This window comes from Leptidea sinapis, chromosome 7 (assembly GCF_905404315.1).
Source record: "Leptidea sinapis chromosome 7, ilLepSina1.1, whole genome shotgun sequence".
NCBI classification, from domain to species: Eukaryota; Metazoa; Arthropoda; class Insecta; order Lepidoptera; family Pieridae; genus Leptidea; species Leptidea sinapis.
Window position 1 is genome coordinate 12,019,520 of NC_066271.1, and position 23,204 is coordinate 12,042,723.

A 23,204-nucleotide genomic window follows, 5' to 3' on the forward strand; every position below is an offset into this window, starting at 1 on the left:
TTCCGTAATTATATTTACGTATTCCGAACCCTATAATGCTCATACCAGTGAAACGTAAAAATATTCTAAGCCACAATTGTTATTTACACAGCCACGGCACACTATAACCCTAAAAAGTCGTGTCTCGTAAGGATTTTCATGCGAGCCTTCTGTCTGTTTATACTTAAGGATCATCGACAAAATTGATTCATTAAACCGCTTTGCTGATTCATTTAAAATCTTAATTAAAAACAGTTAGGCTTATATTTGCACGAGGAATGTATGAAAATTGGAGGACTGTCAGTGTGTAATAAAATAATAACAATTACTTAGAAAATGTCGAATTTCGACATACTTGTTCATTATGACTGTAAGGCGGCAGGTGTCAGGAAAATGACGCTAAGGTGGGTCGCCATTAAAATTTGTCAATAGTACCAAAGTATCAAACTCCTTTTTAAAAATATTCAAAAAGTTTGAAACTAACAATAACGGGTGATTTCGGCCCGTCTGTACTAATATTATAAAAAGGTAAATTAAGTGTGGTAAGTAAGGTAAGTTAAGGTGGGTATGTTAAGTTTATAGGTAGTCAATTTGAAAGTTTTCAACCGATTTAGAAAATTATTTTACCGATATTTAGAATTTAGAAAGTTTCAGAGCGGACATTTTACAATATATGTATAATATAATAATGTACCCGGGTAAACCATGCTAGGTTAAAAGGCATTTATTTTTCTCAAAATTGATTCCTTTAGAGTTATTTTTGATGTCATTACTAATATACTAGATACTACTACCGCTTCGGAAACAAATGGCGCTGTGAGAGAGAAGAAGCGGCGCAAGTAACTCTCCCGGCATTCTTTTTTTGCGCTCTTTTCAATAAAATTATACAATATTGTACAGTCATTTCTATCGCTATAAAATAATCATATTCTAGTCCCAGGCTGTCCGATCACTTAGATATTCAGCTGTGGAGTAATAGGATTTACGACAGAGCCATTTTTTAAAAAACATTTAAATTTATTTATAGATAATGCCTGAACAGTCTGGCTGGGACTTTATTATAAGTGTATACATTTACCCTTAAAGCTATTATTTATATTATGAACATAAACAATGCTTAATATATTTGTTTTTCGATAGAGTGGTTACGGCTTATAATAATTAATACTCTATCATAATCAGGTCACTTATTTCACTTAGGATAAGCGTACACTCATACATAGTTGTATAGTTGAGTTTACTAAATGTTTCATTGAACAGCGTTTAAACTTTAAACGATGATTTTGTGTCAAGTAACACGTAATCAAAAGTATATCGGCTTTTTTAATTTGGTTGTTTTCAGTTATAAGTGTCAGATGTAGAAATAGTTAATTAATTATTAGAATCATAAAATTTAATTTTGTCAAAAAATTAATTTATATCTCATAGTTCATTAATTGGCATTGAAAAGTATTCGAAAGGATTGAATTTTGAGAAAAGAGAAAATGCTTTTATGTCGTAAATACATTATTTTTCATCATTTAAAATAACTATATCTGTATGTAATTTTCTGGTTCTTCTATGTTTAGACTCGCAAAAAAGTTTAAAAGAAACGACGAAGGACTAAATGGATCCAGTACAACAGATGTAAATTTTATTTTATTTTAATTTTTGTATAAAAACATTTTAAAGAGAATACTGATTACAATGTCTTTATAATGTTTATTAACGATTTAGCTTGAGAAGAACATGCGCATCATACAATAAGTATATTTATTTTAAAATTCGAATTGACTTCAGATTTTTTATTTAGTTTTATTATTATGTCCATACATATTCCCAGCAAAATGTTTGTAAATATATATTCTTTTTAAATATTTGCTTCTTTTGCACATGTGATGCTGACTACGTGGGTACGTCAGAGGCGCACTTTCGCACAGAGGCGGTTTAAAGGCGCCATAGCTGGTCAAATTACTGTTACGATGCGATAAATAAACTTACCTTTTTTAATAATAATAGCTCTACATTCTGAGTGATTATTCTAATTTAGCTATAACATCAAAATTATTTTTCTTCATTAAGATTTCAATATTGCTCTCTATTTTTTTTATGTTGAGTGTGCGGCAATCTTTATAACAAACAAACGTTCAATATTATAGTATGATGTTTCATCCCTTTGTACGTTTGCTTTGAATACTGCTGAATATTTTGTCAATTGTATTATTGTTTACGCTATATTTACTACATAAGTATCCATCCCTACTATGTTTATAGTAATAACTATGAAATCAGTTTGAAGACCAGTAACCTGTGGCTCTCGGGTCCAACCAGCTATTTAAGATTGTTTTCAAGCATATGACTTGTCAAAGGACATCGATTATGGCTATAGATACATTTTTTTATATGTTGATATAAAAACTACTAAATATTTCCTTTGTACTATATCAATCTATATTAAAATACGGTTTCAATGTCCTGGGATAAAAGCACCAGGTTTAGTAAACAACGATTCAACAAGGCAATACAAATTTCATCACGCATTTCTTTCTGCAGATCAGTTAAATCACAAGACACCCATTTTTAACCGACTTCAAAAAGGAGGAGGTTATCAATTCGATCGGTATTTTTAGCCGGTACCCAGTAGTAGCCCGGTACACCAACATTTCACTAATACCAAGCGTATAGAGAGTTTTAAAATTTGCATTTGGTTCCATACCTATTTTGTGTGATGCAATCACAGCGATTCGGTTCTCTTTAACAACCCACTCCATTTAATATGTCAAAATATTGTACAATGTACAGGCGCCAAAATGAGAAGACTCAATGAACAATCATATAAAAATGATAGATTCCAAATTCAAATGTAATATTTTCTTTATTTTTAATTGTAACAGTATTTATGGCTAGTCTAAGTATATGATATACAAATGTTATCTACCATCGTCAAAATTGATTCATTGCCCATTTCGCTGATATTTTTTTTTAAATCATAAAAACAATTAGCTTTATATTTGCACGAGAAAGGTTGTACGATAATTGGTGGACTGTCAGTGTCTAATAAAATGATAACAGTTACTTAGGTAATGTATGTTCAAGCGAATTTCGACCTACTTGTTAACCGACTTCGAATAGATGGAGGTTCTGAATTCGATCGGATTTTTTTTTATGTATGTACACAGATAATAGATTTTTTTTTTTGAGATTTATGATTAGAATCATAATTGAAAGCGTAATCAGTGTACATACAAGCCAAATGTAATAGCAGGTACCTACACTCGCCACGCATGACTTTCAGCGGGATACTGCGTCTAGAACCAAACATCCCAAGCGGGCAAGCACCGACTTAAACTCTATCAATAGGTAGCACATACAAATAAAAGTATTTTATTAAAATTAAAGATATAAGATTGTCATAAGAGGTGTATTAAATTAAATCTCTATTGAGTTATTTTATACTTTTGAGTTTTTGAAGTCGGTTTTTTATTATGACTGTAGGAAAATGACGTTAGGGTGGGTCACCATTCAATTTTGTTTGTTTTGATAGTACAGATAGTAAGTTAATAATCCAAATGTTAAAATCGATAGCAATATCTGTCTGTATTGGACAAAGTTTAACGATATTTCAAGTGAATGCATCGCGCCGTATCCATTTGGAGATCGGCCAACGGTATTATGATACAAATCGTAGGATCTATATGACAATGTTTTGTGGCAAGATAGCGGAAATCGATTATCTGTATATCGAAGTGTGACCAGATATTTAAATATCACATATACATAGCCGAGTTAAACATTACATACCAATGGGCTCCTGTGCACAGGATGCCGGCTTGATTATGGATACCACAACGGCGCCTTTTTCTGCCGTGAAGCAGTAATGTGTAAGCATTATTGTCTTTCTGTCTGAAGGGCGCCGCAGCTTATGTCTCAAAGTGACGAGCGCAATTGTAGTGTCTGAGCGGCACTGCATTTTAATAGGCAGGGCGTATCAATTACCATCAGCTGAACGTACTGCTCGCCTCGTCCCTCAGAGTCATAAAAAAATATAAGTAGATTGCTGGCTTCGCTTCGCAGGTAGTGATTAAGTATCAATCTGGTCGGCGGACTTGGAACTAAATAAATATCTGATTGCGGAATCTCTTCCTCAACCACAATAAAATTATTACATGTCATTAGTAGCTATTTTTTACTAACTAGCTGTTTTAATTAAAAAATAATTTAATGTATTGTAATATTTTTTTTTTCTTTTTGTATCCTGCGTCTTCGCAATCTGTCTTTCAACAATGATCCTGTCTGAAAATGATTGTATTTTGGCGTTGTGTTTAGGAGAGGCTTTTCCGGTGAGAAGTCTCTCAATTCTTGTCCACAAATCTTGCTGCTAGTCCCTGAATACAGTGGCGCTTCAGCCTGGTGAATTTAAGGCTGCCAGGACCCTGAAGTTGAAAAGCAAGTTTGTTTCTATGCCTGTTAAGTCTAAACTTACTGTACTTTTGTTATAATAAAAAACTTAGGAAATCACTCAAAAATTGTATAATATTATATTAAGTGGGCTGAGTAGTTATTGATAGAAAAGATGGGCTGTGAGTTTCTTATCAGTTCTTCTCCCCATGTCAAAGCCCCTTAACGAAGTGATGTAGCTTCATGAAGCTTACCAAGTGTTCTTGCAATATGTAATTGTCACTCGCTATCGTTAGCAAATATATTTCTATTTCTATTGCTACCCAGGAACCACAGCTTACGACACAGTGCGGCCACTGGCGTACCAGGACGCTAAGATCTTCATGCTGTGCTTCAACATCGCTGAACCCGAATCACTGGACAACGCTTCTGCTAAGGTGACCATTTCCTTTCTCTATTATGTTATTATGTCAGCCAAATAAAAACGCTCGCTATTTACTACATAGCGCGCGGCAACCCCGTCTTCATAGCGCGCGGCAACCCCGTCTACATAGCGCGCGGCAGCCCCGTCTACATAGCGCGCGGCAACCCCGTCTACATAGCGCGCGGCAGCCCCGTCTACATAGCGCGCGGCAACCCCGTCTACATAGCGCGCGGCAACCCCGTCTACATAGCGCGCGGCAGCCCCGTCTACATAGCGCGCGGCAGCCTATGTTCTATGATTATGATTCAGTTAATGCTATAATTTCCCATTATATATTAAAATTTTTGTTTGTTTCATCACAGAGAGCAGTTCATATCATTTCCTCCATCACTTAAGTGTGGCGCCACTAGTAGGTATAGGCGACATTACAGAATTTAAATTTGATAATCTCAGCGCTGAATCCGCTTTCGAGACCGGAATGGTTCTAACGAATGCGCCTATTGTTTTATTTACGCGATGAAAGTATTTAGTTCCACTACCTAAGTTCCTCAAATTCCTATAGTGTGGCGGTGATAGCATACCTTTTGGTGATCCGGAGGCTCTTTCGAACGTTTTGGCCAGAGAAGTCCTGGCCAAAACAAAAAGCTCAAGGAAGGTTTACATATATAATTTATATGGCAAAACAACGTTTGCCAGGTCAGCCACTTAGTATTAAAAACGACTCAACATTAATTATAAGGCAAACGTTTGCTTCCACCCTCCAGTGATTTCCATGGTGTTGGAGTTTGTTGTGGTGACCATCCTGTAACCCGATGGTCTTTTGTTTTACCTGCACTTTCAAGTTACAATTTGTAAACAATTTTTTATGTTTTTAAAGTATATATAACCCTCACTTCTGGGATTAATAAGACTTATAAAACTGAAAACCAAATTTTATGAACGAATATTTTATTCTACAATAATTTCTTTTTGTGCAGTCTTGTGTCTTTAAGAAGACTGTCATTACAATAATATGTATTAATACATTTTTAATAATGACTGTTTCAGTGGTACACAGAAGTTAGAACCCATGGTGGGTCAGCGCCGGTGTTACTGTGCGGGTGTAAGGCAGACCTCCGGCATGATAAAGAGACCCTCACTATGCTGTCCAAACTCAAAGCACATCCTGTCACCAGTGAGGAGGTAACACATATTTACATTAAATCCCTATCGACATCTTAAAGTCGAAATGGGAAAATTATTTTATAGTGGAGTTGATTATTAGTTGATTGAATGAAAGGTAAATTGCGGTTTACGATTTATGACGTATTAAAAAACTACTTACTAGATCTCGTTTACACCAATTTCCGGAGGAAGTTTTCATGGTAATGAAGAAGTTACAGGGGAGGGGAGACACATGTTACCACTTATGAAGTTTCCCTAGCGCAAGCTTAGATTAAGCTTAAGTTTAGAAAAAAGTTATATGAGAAACCTCAATATCATTTTTGAAGACATATCCATAGATACCAGTTTGATGAAAAAAATATTTTTAAATTACAGTTCTAAGTTTACTATTTTACCCCATTTTTTTCCATTTTTATGTGAAAGTCTTAATGCGGTTCACAGAATACATCAACTTTCAACAGTATAATTCTTATAGTTTCGGAAAAAAAGGGGCTGTGACATACGGACGGACAGACAGACACGACGAATCCCTAAGGGTTCGGTTTTTTTGCTATTTGGCTATGGAACTTTAAAAAGGAAAAGATTATAAAAAGGTTCACAATGGTCTCCGCACTAGGCAAACCTGTATCGCGGGCTTCCTACACTTAATTAACAAACACGGTTGCACCGATGAACTGTTGAGCGGTATGTGTATTTTAAAATTACAAATATTAGCTTTTCCAAATTTGAATTTAAAATATTCTTCCTTAAAATGTATAAAACAACCCCCAAAAGAAGTCTTTGAAGTAGGCGAAATAGCATGAAAACTATTTAGCAATAAAATAAGTTCCAACTTTCAAGATTATTCAAACTCCCCAAGCTCATCTTAACACGAAATGTTCACATGTTAATTGAAACCCGAGACACCAACGTTTTAATTAAAAACTCCACAATGTTAATTGTCTGAAACGACAACCAATCCGACGCAAGGCCTGTACAGGGTTGCTAGCGGTAATGACATAGGCTGTGACTTGACAGAAAAAAAATATATGTGATGTTATGTGATGCACAATGAATGTTGTTACTACAGCATTTATTTCGGAAAGGAGAGCTATATTACCAGTGGGAGGCTTCTTTGCACAGGATGCCGGCTATATTATTGTCAGCCATTTATTCCTATCTCTCGCTAAAGGGTCCATATCGGACCAGCCACTTTCTTGAGGTCATCTTCCCATCTTTTGCTTTGTCTCCCTCTATTTCTTTTGCCATCTCTTGAGTACCTATTCCTATTGGGTATTCTGTTATTAACTTAGTCCATTTTTCTTTACTGTCTCGTAACATATGTCCCGTCCAACGCTATTTAAGCAGTCTGTATGCAGTGTGTGCATTTTTGAATTTTGTTTTCGTGTTCGTTTTTATTTTTTTTTTCAATTTTATCAATTCTTTTTACACCTAAAATACTCCTCTCCATTCCATTTTGGCAAACTTTTAATTTAGTTTCTTGTAATTCTGTTAGTACCCATGTTTGGCATCCATATAGTAAGCATGGCATAATGCACATTTCATATACTTTCCTTTTCCTTTCATTGGCATTTCTTTATTCTTCATTACTTCTCTAAGAGACCAAAACCTTTTCAAAATGGTGACGAGCAGAATTGTATTGCCGCTCTGAATTTTTGGGTTCATCAAGAATCCTGAGCGTCACTGCATTGTAATGGGAAGGGCGTATCAATTACCACCAACTGAATATCCTGCTCGTCTCGTCCCTTATTATCATAAAAACAATATCTCCTCCTATACTTGGATACGTCATTCACGATTTCCACAGTGGGGATTGCAAGGAAATTTCTGCATAAAATCAAACTATGAAATCAACTTTACTGCGCGGTGTTTCCAGGGCGATACTTGTGTGTTTAATTTTAAATAAATATATCGTCATAGATGCATTTGCGTGCATAGATCTATACCTCTTTTGTCACTTTTTCCGACAAGAGGAAGAGGCGGTAATCATAGTTTAAATATTCATTAACAGTCTCATTCTGACCCGATGAATTTATCAAGTCAAAACCGCTTAAAAACTGGAATTAAAAACTCTACTTATATGTTTACTGGATTGACAACCCTAGCACATAACATAGTTATTGGGACGAGCTACTCGGAAATCACTGTTTACTGCCAAATCTGTGGAATACACTATCTATTGGACACCGTCATGTTAGTACAATGCGAATCGGAATCATGACGAATGTACGGATACCTAGTGTAAATGTTTACCTAAAATTTTGAAACTATAAACAGCTGCGATGTATTTCGTCGATCCAATTTTCATACCAGATTTATTAAGTCTGTCATCATCATACAAATTTACTTGAAGCTGTCCATGTAGCGCCTACAATTATTTTTATAGCAAAGCTTCCTAGCGCATCTCCGGTACGTAATCTTTCCGCGTCGGTTTATTTAAATATTTTATTATTATTCAAATTTAAAAAAGGATGTGACATCACTTATTGAAAGTCAAAAACTACCACCCATTCCAAAAAGATTGCCTCAGACCTGATAAGAACGTATCGTACAATTAAACTTATTATTAAATAGCCTGACGGCGGTCGCTCTATTTCCAATCTGTGGTATCATTAAGAAAGTCATTTATGTTATAATTACCTTTACCACACAAAAGTCTTTTAACAATTCTTTTTAATAATACTTTTATTTGTTTATTTTTTCAACAGTCCTTTTTTTGTACTTATTTTATGTCATTTTTAACCGACTTCGAAAAGGAGGAGATTCTCAATTCGATCGGAGTTTTTTTTTATGTATGTACACCGATAACGCTGAGATTTATGATCCGATTTGAAGTCGGTTTTGTAGGCTTGAAGTCGGTGCCAAGCCAAATGAAATAGCAGGCGCCTACACTCGCCACTCGTGACTTCGAGCGGGATAGCTTTGTCTAGAAACTACCCAAGCGGCCAAGCACCGACTTAAAACTTAAATAGGTAGCACATAATTACAAATAATTATAGTAATCCTGTAATTTTATTAAAATTACAGGAATACTATAATTATACAGAGAGAAGAGAAGAGAGAGAGCAGCTCGAATTGTCGGGGACCCAGTACTCTGTGAACGGCTGGATCACTTGGCGTTGCGTAGAGACGTCGCTTCATTGTGTGTCTTCTACCGCATTTATCACGGGGAGTGTTCCGAAGAGCTGTTCAACCTGATTCCTGCCGCCGAATTTCACCTTCGCACGACACGCCACAAGTTACGATATCATCCCCACCATCTGGATGTGTGGCGGTCCTCCACAGTGCGGTTTTCAAGGAGCTTTCTTCCTCGTACCACGAAGCTGTGGAATGAGCTTCCTTGTGCGGTGTTTCCGGGACGATACGACATGGGTACCTTCAAGAAAAGCGCGTACACCTTCCTTAAAGGCCGGCAACGCTCTTGTGATTCCTCTGGTGTTGCAGGAGAGTGTGAGCGGCGGTGATCACTTAACACCAGGTGACCCGTACGTCCTCCTATTCCATAAAAAAAAAAAAAATACAGGAATAACAAAATGGATAAGATGTGAATTAAATCAAATCTCTATTAAGTTATTTTTTACTTTTAAGTTTTTAAAGTCGGTTTTTTAAACGTAGTTATTGTCTAGAAGACCTTGTTCGTTGTCTGTTGTTTAATGCGATAATAGTGGAGTTTGATTACGAACGTAGTAAAAACCTGAGTTTGGCAACCAAAAGCAAAATAGTGTATCGGTGTTATTTTTCTTAAAGTTTTAAAACTTTATTTCGAACGTGTTTATTCTGTAAACAACAGTAACTTAAATAACATTCAAACTACTTGTAAGTTTGGTAGAGTTGTTTTTGTAAGTTATTATTTAATTCAAATGCCGTTGGGATATTTTAAGGTGTCGGCGATTATTTTGCATTTAGTTTATAATTTTTCAATGTTTAAAAGTTCTTTACCAGTGGAAGGCTCCTTTGCACAGGATGCCGACTAGATTATGGGTACCACAAGGACGGCTATTATTGCTGTGAGTAATCATTAGTAAGTGTAAGCATTATTGTGTTTCTGAAATTACTGGGCATATGAGACTTAACATCTTATGTCTCAAGGTGTATTTTTGTGTTTTCCAACGATGCTGAGCGGCACTGCATTGTAATGCGCAGCGTATCAAGCGTATCAATAACCATCACCTGAACGTCCTGTTCGTCTCGTACCTTATTTACATACAAACATGCATATTTATATATCTATTACAATACGCGAATGAACCCCGTATTATGCCGTCCGCCGATATCATTGCTGTCGGTTGCGAGTGTGACACCGTTTGTAGGAAATTTATGAAAGTATTAGGCCCACGATATTGTCTTACCGTAATCGCCAATGTGAAAACGCCCTTAGGGCATTGGAGGTCAAGACTATGTATGGGATTTCAAACCTTGTCAGATGTGTGCAAATTCTTTCGCCTTATTAGAAAAAAGAAAAAGCAGTTATTATAATTGCACCGCCTTATAAAAAAAAATGTAGAGACATTTATTTATTTATAGCACAACCAGTAGTTGTTACATTCTAATACGCTTAAAATATATTGAATATTAACAAAATATGAGTTGAATGTACAACAGATTAAAGGTGTCACAATATGCACAATCTTTACTTTCGTGACACCAAGACCACAAATTGCGATTTTGAAAAGAAAAAAAAGAAGAAGAATATAAGTCATATGGTGCCTAACAATCTCGTAACATTTCTTTAAACGCAGATAATGAATCTTTAAAAATATCTACCTCACCACAGATGGAGTTATAAAGTTTTGATACACGTGGTATGGGAGAAGCCATAAACATGAATTTTTCTATAAATGAATCTATAAATGAAGTTCAAAACCAGACATACCTCAACTACGATACAATTATAGAACATAATACAAGGTTCAACCACCTTTTAAGTATCGGAAGTTCTAATCAGATAAATGGACTGGAGTTATTTATGTAGGTTTTATAAAGATTGGTAGTGAAAAGATATATTTTTGATACTTTCACTGTGACTTCATGTTTTCCTACTGCCGAAATGGATGTCTGATGTTTACTACTACGACTATTATCTACTTACGTCCTTGAATAGCCAAACTTTGAGAAAAGTTTCCTTTCTCGGTGATTGGAGATAGTTTTAATACTTGACACCTTAAAGACCAATTCGTATTGCATCACCTGTTAGGTATAGTGCTGGAACCATATCTGGTTTTTAGAGACCTTCCAGAACAAGATGGTGTATAAGACCTCTAGGGCAACCCACTGGATCACCATAAGATTGTTTCACATCAGATTCCGTCTACATATCAATTTTTAAACATTACCTCTTCAGAGTGTTATACATACAAACGAATTCCACATATCTGAGTTTTTAGGATTTTTAATTGTGAAATTTAATTGATATAAACAGGCCCTGGAAAAACCAGATGAAAGTGGACTTTAGTATTATAAGACAAAGATTTTGTAACATAAGAAGAGCTCAGTATCTTCTAGATTTTTTTGTGTGTTATCTTATTTTACTTATCTTCTCTCTTTTATTTTTCACGATTACTTATTTAAACGATCTTTCGAGTTTCCTGGTGGTAAACGAGAGCATGAGATGGTCGACCATGGCTCGACACAAGAAATAATAAAAATAAATCTTTATTTGTTGCAAAAAGAAAATACAATTTTGCATAAAATTACCCTCGACCCCTAAACTATGATAGCCCATGACATGGGTCAGTTGTACAATATAAAATGTCAATGTAATTTTGACAACAATATCTATTTTATATATCATAAAGGATGTAGGTATGTTGTATGTGTGTGAGTGTATGTTTGTGTGTGTGTGTACAAGACAACATAACCGAAAAATACCTGGACGTTAGGCCGTTGGACCAAGTAGGAATCAGTTTAAACAGATCTTGAAATATTTCCAGATATTTTGATGATGATGAAGATTACCATGACAATAAGCATGCCCTATAACTTCTGGTAATGTTTACAGGCACTATCAGTAGCGAGACAACTCGGAGCCACAACTTACGTTGAAACATCTGCCCGTGCTTCAAGCAAAGGTGTGAAAGATGCTTTCGAAGTTGCAGCACTTGCAGCGTTGGGAAAACTAAATAAACAGCAAATGAAGCAACAGGTAAATAAAGAACTGATAAAAGAGAAAAGATATTGAGAAAACGATTTGAAGAAATAAATAAAGTTATTCTTTACGCAATACACACACAGAAAATGCGAATAATAAATAAATAGAAAATTACGTATCTAATATCTTTCTTTTATTCATTGGAGTAAATTAAAATACCTATAATGATTTTGAACTTAAAAATAACCTTCCAAAAATGAAATTAAGTATTGATAAAATATATGTACTTAAATCAAAAAGTAATAATATTTTACCGAAATTATGTAAAAATTGTACCTTAATAGTAAAAATTTTATGGGAAAGTGCGTAACACTAAAACTGGTTACAATAAATACTATATACCATATTATTTTTATATTGATAATTTCCTTTTAATATCTGCTTTCCTATTTAATCAGTTAATTAATCTACATTCATAATAAAATATTGTTAATTTCTAAGTACCATTTCTTAAATTTTTCATTGATTCTTCGTGTATTATTTAAACATTAATGGTTCTTGAAATTTTCTCATTTGTCCAATATTTATATATACACGTTTTTCCCACAGAAACAAGTTGGACGCAGCAAGAGCAAACGTGATTTGAAAGCAGAGCTAAAGGGACGAGCGAAGAGTTGTTGTGTTATGTGATCCGTAGCCGGCCACCCATCAAGGTGGCCGCATGACTGTTAGACGACCACTTCCCATCGTAATATAGTGACATAATATTGAATGTATCAGTGTTATACATTTTCTACAATTGCGGGCCTATGGCAGCACCTTGGGACATCCCTCTTCATACGTATTTGATTATACATATTAAGAAACGGTGAAGAATTGTTCTACGAAGGTATTAAACTATATAAGGTGTCTACGATTATGTAATACAAGTATACAAAATACTAAACTAAGAGAACAGAGTTCTTTAGAAACAAATTTTAAAATTGATAGTATTGAAATTAAATATGTAAATTAATTAATATTAAGAATTAATGAGAGCGCGACCCTGTGATATGTAAAATTAATGTTTTGGCATGGAATTGTTAATGGTGTTATAAATTACACCAAATATTATTTAAGAGCTACAGACAGAAAGAAAAACCTTCTTAAAGGCCTTACTTAATTCTGTTTGTAGTAAATTGTTTTGCAAAGAAATATTTGGTATAATTTATCAATGGCTAGATGATGTTAGGCGCTCTAGACCGTCATACAAATTAATGTTAAATTTTATATTACTATGAAATGTAAAACATTGAAATAATGTTTTAAAATATTATTCATGTTTTATTACGTCGTAAGACAATTTTCATATTGACTAAGTTATCGATCATGCTCATTAGGAACTATTCTTCAAAACCATTTTGAAAAGTTAGACTTTCGATGATTAACAAATCTTGTTAAATTTGAGGATTGCCGGTAATGGGCTATAAAACAATTGCCTTTCAAATATTATGGTTTAAATTCTTACAGCGCAAACGCAAATGCAATTAATCATACATGGATTGATCAGCATTTCATTTTTCATCCAGCGTCCTTCAAATTAGATCTAACTTCCTTTGTTGATGTTTACTGGAGAAAGGCGTATGCTTGTATTGCCATGCCTTAAATTTTTTCTGTTATTAAGGAGGTTCAATAATGTTGTCACATTCTCTATCATGTTGTCGTAAGTTTAACTGTCTTTCTGTAGTCATCTTCAGTCAATCCTAATGGTATTTTAGAGTATTCCAAATTTTTGAGCATGATTTGTGATAAATTAAGTAATTTGCACAATGCTGGACAATATTAAGTACGGAGGTCCATTAAATGTTTGATATGACGTCCACTACTGCATTAGTTTAGATTTTGTACATCCATGTTGCTTGTAATATCGGTGTTAGATTCATGTACACTGTAATATATTTGCGGGCCTACTTCGAAAAACGAGAGTTTAGTCTTTTCTCTTAGATGATAGGATGTTTTTGTTATTTGAAATTTCGTACTGAAACACTTATAGACAACAATAACCGCACAAAGTTGACGACTTTTAAGAAAAAGGCAAAGTAACTGCTGTCCGTAAATCAGTATCAATTTTTAAATCTGTAGAACATACCTAGAGAGTGGGTATTGCATAGGCAATCACAATAAATGTATAAAAGGTATTTATTCTTCAATATTATACCATAATTCTTTTTCGTATCAATTAAAACATTACTACCGCCTCGAAAACAATTGGCTCTCCAACAAAAAATTTTATGCATCAGTGTTATATATGTTGTACAATTGAGGGCCTATCGCAGCACCTTGGAACATTCCGCTTTAAACGTATTTGATTATATTAAGTACCTCGAATCAGAAATGAGGAGAGAGGAGAACCAAAGTAACCGATATAGTCCGAACGATTGCGAAACTGAAGTGGCAGTGGGCAGGGCACATAGTTCGACGGACAGATAGCCGTTGGGGTAGTAAAGTTCTCGAATGGCGACCTCGTACCGGAAGACGAAGTGTTGGTAGGCCCCCACAAGATGGACCAACGATCTGGTCAAGATCGCCGGAATAGGTTGGATGAGGGCAGGGCAGGACCGATCGTCGTGGAAATCTTTGGGGGAGGCCTTTGTCCAGCAGTGGACGTCTTCCGGCTGATGATGATGATGATGAAGTACCTGTGATGAATTGTTTCATGAAGATAAAAATCTAATGTGCCATGAAATTATCTATGACACATTTTTGTCTGTTTTATTAATTTAAAGCTGGGTTGTGGGTGTTTAGCAAAATGATTTTTTAGTACGACCAGTCAACGATGTGCGTTTTATTTTCAATCTTGTTGTAAAGATACAACTTCGTTATTCGTGGTAGATCCATCGTCTCTGTATATCTGTTTGTTAGTTTAAAACTAAAATATATAAATGTTTATAATATAAGCGTAATTCAAAAGTAGTGTTTTATTAATCTGGAAAATATTGTTGTCGATAAAATAGAGCGCTTTTTGTGCTCTTAATATGTAGTCTTGATGAAGCTGGTAAATGATTCAATTCAAAATCGAAAATTTGTTTACTAGAACTAAAATAATTAAGACTGCAACACATTGTATGGTTAATTTGATCTTAGTTTATAGATATATCAGAATTTTAAAAATGAAAACATCTTAATATCAAATCTAAACGATTTTAAATAACTATACAGTGCATTTTACTAATGGAATCGTATTTCACAGGCACTAAAACAAAGACTTATTTAACTAGATATCATTAAATAACTATGGTTTAAATAAATGTTATATTAATATACATACATTGTATATTGTAGGCTTGAGTTTATGAAATGAACTTAAAACTACTTATTTGTAATTATGAATATATTTACAGAAATTGGCTATAGTTTTTTATTATTTAAATAAGCATATTAAGCTTTAAATTCAAAGTTAGCTTTAATTAAATTACATATTGTTATATTTACGAAAATGTTAAATTTCATTTGGGTAAAAGTAAGATGTAATTTATTTAGTAATACTTTTTTATTTTTAGATTGAACATATCACATTAAACAGTCTTCTTGAAAATGTTTCCAGTCTTAAATATGGCGGCATTATGACATTGTTCGTTGTATTAATTGATATATAATGCTATTTAGTACACAAATATAGTGGAAAATATAAACAAAGTCGATTAATATTAACATCGAAATTAATATACTTTAAGATATATATGTATATTATATGTTACATAATATTACTCTTTGAAATTATTAATCCAAATTCAAATTCAAAAAAATGTAACAAATTTCATAAAAATGATTTATAAACATTAATTCCAACTATATTTATCATTCAAATAATCTTTCACATTACAATAGGCCTTAGATTTTAATTAATTTTTTACGATACATTAAAATTTTTTAATTGGTATTATTTTTATATCATTTGGGAGTTTGTTATAAAATATAACACAATCCATTTTAAAAGATTTAGCAATATTACTGAGCCTAGATTGACATAACACATTAATGTTGAAATACTTACTTTTCTCTGATTTTTTTATGTATCGACGCGTTTTTTAATCGATTCTTCCCTATGTGGTGTACTAATTATCGGTGAATTAATTACATTAACTTTCCATTTAGCTCGGTCATTATGAAATCTGCCATATCTAGACATTATTATATCCATGTTTGTAATCAAACGTGTAGTATATTTTGTCATTTCCATTCGTAGCATGTTTTGTGTATTATAAAATATACCTACAGTTGTGAGTCACTTCTTGATGTTGTTTTTAAATATAGAAATCGATGTTTTTTTTAATATTCGTTTCATTTTTTTGTCTTCCTTCGCCATACGAATGAGTAAACGCCTAACTTGAGAGTCGAGAGCTCGCCACAAAGCTAAATGCATCCTTAACAACTGTGTGGCGTTATTTTACAATGCGGTTTCAACGCACTGTGGTTTAAGCTTCTTGGTTTGTTAATCTAAATGACTGCTATAGTTCTTGTGATCTTGAGTGGTAAACATACCACTCACAATTGTTGTACCATGAGCCCATTATATACAGGAATCGTTAATAATACCGGGCGATTAATCTGTAACTATTAAGCCGGGTTTGTTGCTCCAACTTTTTTAACAAAACATGTTAAAAAAAAACAAGTTATCAAAACAGTCCGTTCGCTGCACCTGTTTTTGTTTTTGTGTGCATCCAGCTTTTTGTATTTAATTTATGATCTACTAATGTTATCAGTTGTATAAAAAAAAACAAAGTATTTTTCTTTATTCCACTTCACATCACAAACAAACCAAATAGAATTATCGCTAGCTACTAATAATAAGTACGTCTTCATTCAGTGAACACTAACTAATTATGCGTTAATTTCCCTCCCCGCAGAAGAACGCGGGTAATGTAATCCATTTCTCGCAGTAAACACGTTAAGATATTTTATTTAACAAAACTGTTACGCCATGCCCCTAATTTGTTTATAAAACATGTTTTTGTGTTAACAAACATGAAAAAGCGGCGCAGCGGACGCGGCTTTACAGATATCAAAAAACTTTAAACTGATATCAAAAGTACATTAACCAAACTGTAAAATGACATCAATGACTTTTCTTAAATCCATCGAGAAGTATCCGACATTTTGATATTAAACACTTTCATACATTTAGTATGAGATTAGTAGATATAAATGCCATTGCATCGCACAACAACGTCGTCACTTCGAATACAAAATTTTGAACTTATAATCAAATAAAAGATAGCTTTATTACTTTGGTGGGTTAGTAAACAGTTTCCTTCAATATCAGTACTAAGCTTAAATAACCTTTTAAAATAAGGAAACTAAAACATTTCTGCTATTCTCATATTAAATGTATGAGAATGTTTAATTTTAAAATCCCACAAATGAACGCTGGTTGAAATTATCAGTTAACGAATATTTCTAAAGTGTCAGACGGGCATGTGGCAGACAACAATCAGGAAAAACTTGAAAACTTGCTCATTTGAGCTCGTTACCGAGTCATCAGCAAGCGAAACTACTTCTGGGAAACCACCAGTTAAGTCTGTGCCATTGAAAATTCTAAACATTGTGAAGACATCCATGGCTAGCGTGAGATTGTGGCCTAAGGCTGCGTTCAGATGACATTTATAATCTGACTCGCATTTTCTACTTACCACGCACTTTTTTTTGCAGTCCCCCTTCGTTCACTAGATAACTTGCTGTGTCGCCCGTTTAGAAATACTTACTCATACTGGTGCTATTAGACTTGTTTTACTTTTCTAGCTTCGAAAAGCGAGTGAATCCGAAGATATTTTGCAAGTAAACTTGTAAAGAATCAATTTTTGTATCAGAGCGGACCCGAAATGATCGGTTGCAATTTTACAATTATTTTTGTAAATCAATTGTAAATAATAAACCATAACTGACTAGACTGAGCGCGCGGTTCGCTCTACTTCTGAACATACCAATCTAAAAGCATGTAATGCACGTTGACTGACGACAGACCTACGCGCGACTACGTGAACAAAACCTTAATGCCCTTGTTCTCAAGCAAGAAGACATGTCGCACTTGTATCTCTTAAGGATTCTACGACTCTTAACGACGAACTTCAATTTCCACACCTGCAAGGGAGTGGGAACCCAAATACTTGTTACAATAGGTCCAGATTGACATATTATGTCACAATTGATGAACAAAAACGATTGACACGTGACACATACGGGGTTAATAATTTAATGATAGCCAAAGTGTTTAAATTCTCTTTAATAGCCAATATCTTGAATTAAAAGACGAGTTGACGAGTTTAATTCTCACATAAGTATTGAATTTTAATATTATAATAAATACTTGTATAATATAAAAAATATAATTCGGTTCAAGCTACAATAATTGAGAAAAAAGAAAGATTGTGTGCTCCTACTGACGTTATATGTGTTCAAGAGGCCACTAGAAGAAATTACAACGAAAAAGCGATGAAGCGAGCTTTGAATTTGAACCACACCCCAATTCGACTCCTGAGTGACTCCTGCCTGCAGTGCTAAAAAAGTACTAAACCGGTCTAAAATTGGAGGACTAGTTGATGCTGTGTGCAATTATCGTCAAGTCAAGAGTTCAAGACAAGTATAAAAACGCCAAGAAAATTCCATCTAACGTTCCATATTCAAATAGGCAAATATTTTATAGCTAACCACATTATTATACAGAATTCTTCTTAAAACACGGTTAAAATGTAAACGAGGCGTGAAACCCTCGGGGTCAGTTTTACGTGACCGAACTTCAAGATTGCTTTTAATATTTGCGAATAATAAAAAGAGGCCTCTGACCTTGTGGAGTTATTAATATCATTTAACTAGACAACTTTTGCAGGACGGGTTTGCTTGTTTATAATAAGTTAAGACATACTAAACATATATTTTTTTATATGTATAGATATTTATTCAAACTAAGCAATGCTTATACTATATTAACAATAACTGTACATCAACCGGAAGATGTTCACTGCTGGACCTTTGTCCAGCAGTGAACATCTTCCGGGGAGGCCTTTGCCTCCCCCAAGCATTTTCACGACGATCGTTCACTTCGCTGCCCACATCCAACGTATTCCGGCGATCTTGATCAGATCGTCGGTCCATCTTGTCTCCAACCTACCAACACTGCGTCTTCCGTTACGTGGTCGCCATTCTAGGACTTTACTGCCCCATCGTCTGTCCGCAGAGCTATGTGCACCCCCACTGCCACTTCAGTTTCGCAATCATTTGGGCTAGATTTGTGACTTTGGTTCTCGCAGGGAAACTCAGAGCATAGCCCTCTCCATTGCCCTCTGAGCGGCCATGAGATTTTTTGTCAGGCCCATAATTAGCAACAACGTCTGTGTACCGTAAGTCATTACTAGCAACACACACTGGTTGAAAACCTTCCTCAACAGACACTGTTTACAGACACATTACGGGGAGGTGTACAAGGAATACTGGCAGCATTTCCGCGTTGCATAGCTACTGATCCGTTGACCGAAACAGCTGCCAGCGTTTGTGTTACTACGTGGGTAACACTGAAAATATTTAGAACTGGCCAGATAGAAACATTGCTTATGAAAATTTTTTCCGAATTTCAATTTTAGAACTCGGAACGGAGATTATTTCGAAAAACAATAAATAACTAATGATTAACTAAGATTCAATCAAGAACCCTAAGCAGCACTGCTCCACTTTTCTTCGTAAAAAAACATCTGTAGGTTTAATTATTTACAAGTTGACGTGTAAGGTTCAGCGATGTGCAGTCGCTCATATGCAAAAGCCTCCGCAATTTTTACTATTTCATTTAATTAGAATATCCATCAAAGTTTGCTCCTTTTTGGTCTTTTCATATTCCTTCTATTCTAGCCGGAAGACGTCCACTGGCAAGGGCCTCCCCCAAAGCCCCTATCTTGCCATACACAACGCAAACTTATTCAAGGTATAAAAGCATTTGAAACAAAAAACCGATCAAGTGCGCGTCAGACTCGTACACAAAGGGTATCGCACCATCATACAAGATATAACACTATGCGCTTTTTGTAAAAGAAGCATGATTTAATTAGTATGGCATCCATTTTGGAAGGACCCTAATATAATATAAAAGAAACTGGGAGAGTTTCTTGCATCGTTATCTTCTCTTTTTGAATTCACTATTTGCTGCCGTAGCGACTTCAAAGAGTATCCTCAAGGAATCTTCTTTTTAATGAAAAAAAGAGAAAAGACGAACAAGAAGTTCAGTTGGTGGTAATTGACACTGGCGCCCTGCCCATGACAATGGAGTGCCGTTCAGGATTCTTGATAAACCTAAAATTTCTGAGCGGCAATACAATTGCGCTCGTCACCTTGAGACATAAGATCTTAAGTCTCATTTGCAGTAATTTCACTAGCTACGGCGCCCTTCAGATCGAAACACAATAATGCTTACACATTATTGCTTCACGGCAGAAATAGGCTCCCTTGTTACCATAATCTAGCCGGCATCCTGTGCATAGGAGCCTCCAACTGGTATTTTGAACAAATAAATGACTGTACATGACTATTTATTGCCTTATTTATTTCAGGTGAGAATATAGTTTTTTGGGTCATCCAACATTAATGCTCCAACAAGAGTTGCAGTCGAAATGCAGTTGCCATTAAACATGTTGAAAAACGTATCAAAAGTTGGCAAGTCTAACTCTCAAATTGTATGCCATTGGCACGGTGCCAGCAAATATCACTTATAGCTTTTTTAAAAGCCTACTTAGCTGATTTTATGTGAAACTGAACTTCGATATGAATAAATTATTTTCTAGCTTTATATTTTTGACTTTCATACTTCTTATGGCGCTTTGGGAGGAAGTTTAAGGAAGAAAAGGCAATTAATCACTCTCTATAGTACAGAGTGACAGATTAACCCTTAATCAAATTAAGCAATTGCGCATGGTATGGTATTTTTTTTTATGGAATAGGAGGACAAACGAGCGTACGGGTCACCTGTTGTTAAGTGATTACCGCCGCCCACAATCTCTTGCAAAACCAGAGGAATCACAGGAGCGTTGCCGGCCTTTAAGGAACTTTACGCGCTTTTTTTGAAGGTACCCATGTCGTATCGTCCCGACAACACCGCACAAAGAAGCTCATTCCACAGCTTTGTAGTACGTGGAAGAAAGCTCCTTCAAATTCAAATTCAAATATTTTTATTCAAAATACGATTTATAATCACTTATTTAACGTCAAAATCTACCACCCATTCAAAAGAGACTGCCTCAGACCTGAGAAGAATGGGCGCAAGAAACTCAGCGGGCTTTTTTTTGTATATAAAATATGGATTACAATGTAATATCGTACAATAAACATTTATAATTAAAGAGCCTGAGGGTGTTCGCTTTAATTCCAGTCCGTGGTGTCACTAAGAAAATCGTTTATGCTATAATAACCTTTCCCACACAAACGTTTTTTAACAATTAATGTAGAAGCATATACATCGCCCAACAAAAGACTTACTAACTCGACCCAACCGAGTAGTAGGCATAACAAGTTTATGTTTGTTCCTCGTGTTAACATTATGAATGTCACAGTTATTTCTTTAAATTTTTCTCTTAATGATTCTTTACGACCTAGGTTATAAATCGCGCGAATAGCCCTCTTCTGCAGCACAAAGATAGTATTAATATCGGCCGCAATGCCCCATAACAATATATAACTTGACATAATACTATGAAAATAACTAAAGTATACTAATCTCGCCGTATCTATGTCAGTTAACCGTCTGATTTTCTTAACCGCATTTGCTGCAGAACTAAGCCTATTCGCCAATCCTTCGACATGGGGGCCCCACTGCAATTTGGAATCAAGAGTAATGCCAAGAAATATAGCAGATACCACTGGTTTTACCACCTCTCCAGTTAATATAATATTCGCATCTACATTTTTGACATTTGGCGCGGTGAATTTAATATATTTGGTTTTATGATTATTTAACAATAAGTTATTGGCGCTAAACCAGTACACAATGTCAGATAGAGCATTGTTTACTTCGTCATATAAAACTTGGCTTCGTTTCACTTTGAATATAAGTGAAGTGTCATCCGCAAACATTCTGTGATTCCTCCCAGGCCTTAAAAATATTCCTGATGAGTTCAACACCTGCATCCGTAGTCGAGCGTCCCCTAGTAAAGCCGAATTGTTTTATATGAAGTAACTTATAAGTGTTAAAGTGAGTAAACATTTAGCTTAAAATAATTTTTTCAAAAATTTTACTAAGGGTCGGCAACACCGAAACAGGGCGATAGTTATTCGGGTCAGAAGTGAGTCCCGATTTAAATATTGGTGTAATTTTACTATACTTCAGAAGGTCAGGAAACACGCCATGTTCAATACAGCTATTAAAAACTAGTGCTAGATATGGTGCTATGACATCAATAACAGAACTTATTATTTTTACAGATATGCCCCATATATCAGCAGTTTTTTTCATTTCTAAGGATCTGAAAGTTTTAATTATTTCTGCTGAGCTAACAAAACTGAATTTGAAATTTTGTTTACATTCCTTAACATTTATAATTTTTATAACTTTACAATTATTATGTTCCCTTCATGTTAGAGGAGTCCCCTATTGTCTTATTGACTAATTTAAATAATTTGGAACATATTCCAAACCAGAAACTAAACTATAAGACTGCTCAATAGAAGCAGTGTTAATCAAATAATTACTTTGCTCAATAGGAGCAGAGTCCTTGATAACCACACTGTGGAGGACCGCCATACATCCAGATGGTGAGGATGATATCCTAACTTGTGGCGTGTCGTGCAAAGGTGGAATTGGTGGTATGGTATAATCGGGCCAATTTCCGCAACTCGACTCTTCTCCTTCCTAAAGACTTCTGGGAGTGTGTTTGGGGTACCAACACTTTCTTGGATTCTATTGAGCTTAATAAGGCGATTTTCCATGCTGGCATCAATGTTGGGTCAAGCAATTGCCTAGGGCATCACGTCTCAGGGGGCACCAGAAGAAGCACAAAAAAAATCCGTCCTTAGGGCATCACGTCTCACTCTCACGTCACTAAAAACCAAACCAAAAAATAATGTGGACCCTAATGTTTTTATCGCTTATAATTACAAATTATTAAAAAAGGACAACGATGACACAAGAAAGGCTCGATAATTTATCGATATTGTACATAG

The 23,204-nt window shown here is 34.9% G+C and overlaps 1 protein-coding gene across 1 annotated transcript in view; it reads left to right on the forward strand.

The window, feature by feature from the left end:
• Window positions 1-16,339, forward strand: part of LOC126965263 (rho-related GTP-binding protein RhoN-like) — a 122,645-nt gene extending 106,306 nt beyond the window's left edge. The window contains exons 4-7 of the mRNA XM_050808765.1: window positions 4,684-4,793; window positions 5,828-5,962; window positions 11,943-12,086; window positions 12,642-16,339. Of these exons, the coding sequence (XP_050664722.1) occupies window positions 4,684-4,793; window positions 5,828-5,962; window positions 11,943-12,086; window positions 12,642-12,722 (470 nt within the window). The 3' untranslated portion in view covers window positions 12,723-16,339. The remainder of the gene's footprint in view (window positions 1-4,683; window positions 4,794-5,827; window positions 5,963-11,942; window positions 12,087-12,641) is intronic.
• The last annotated feature ends 6,865 nt before the right edge of the window (window positions 16,340-23,204 follow it).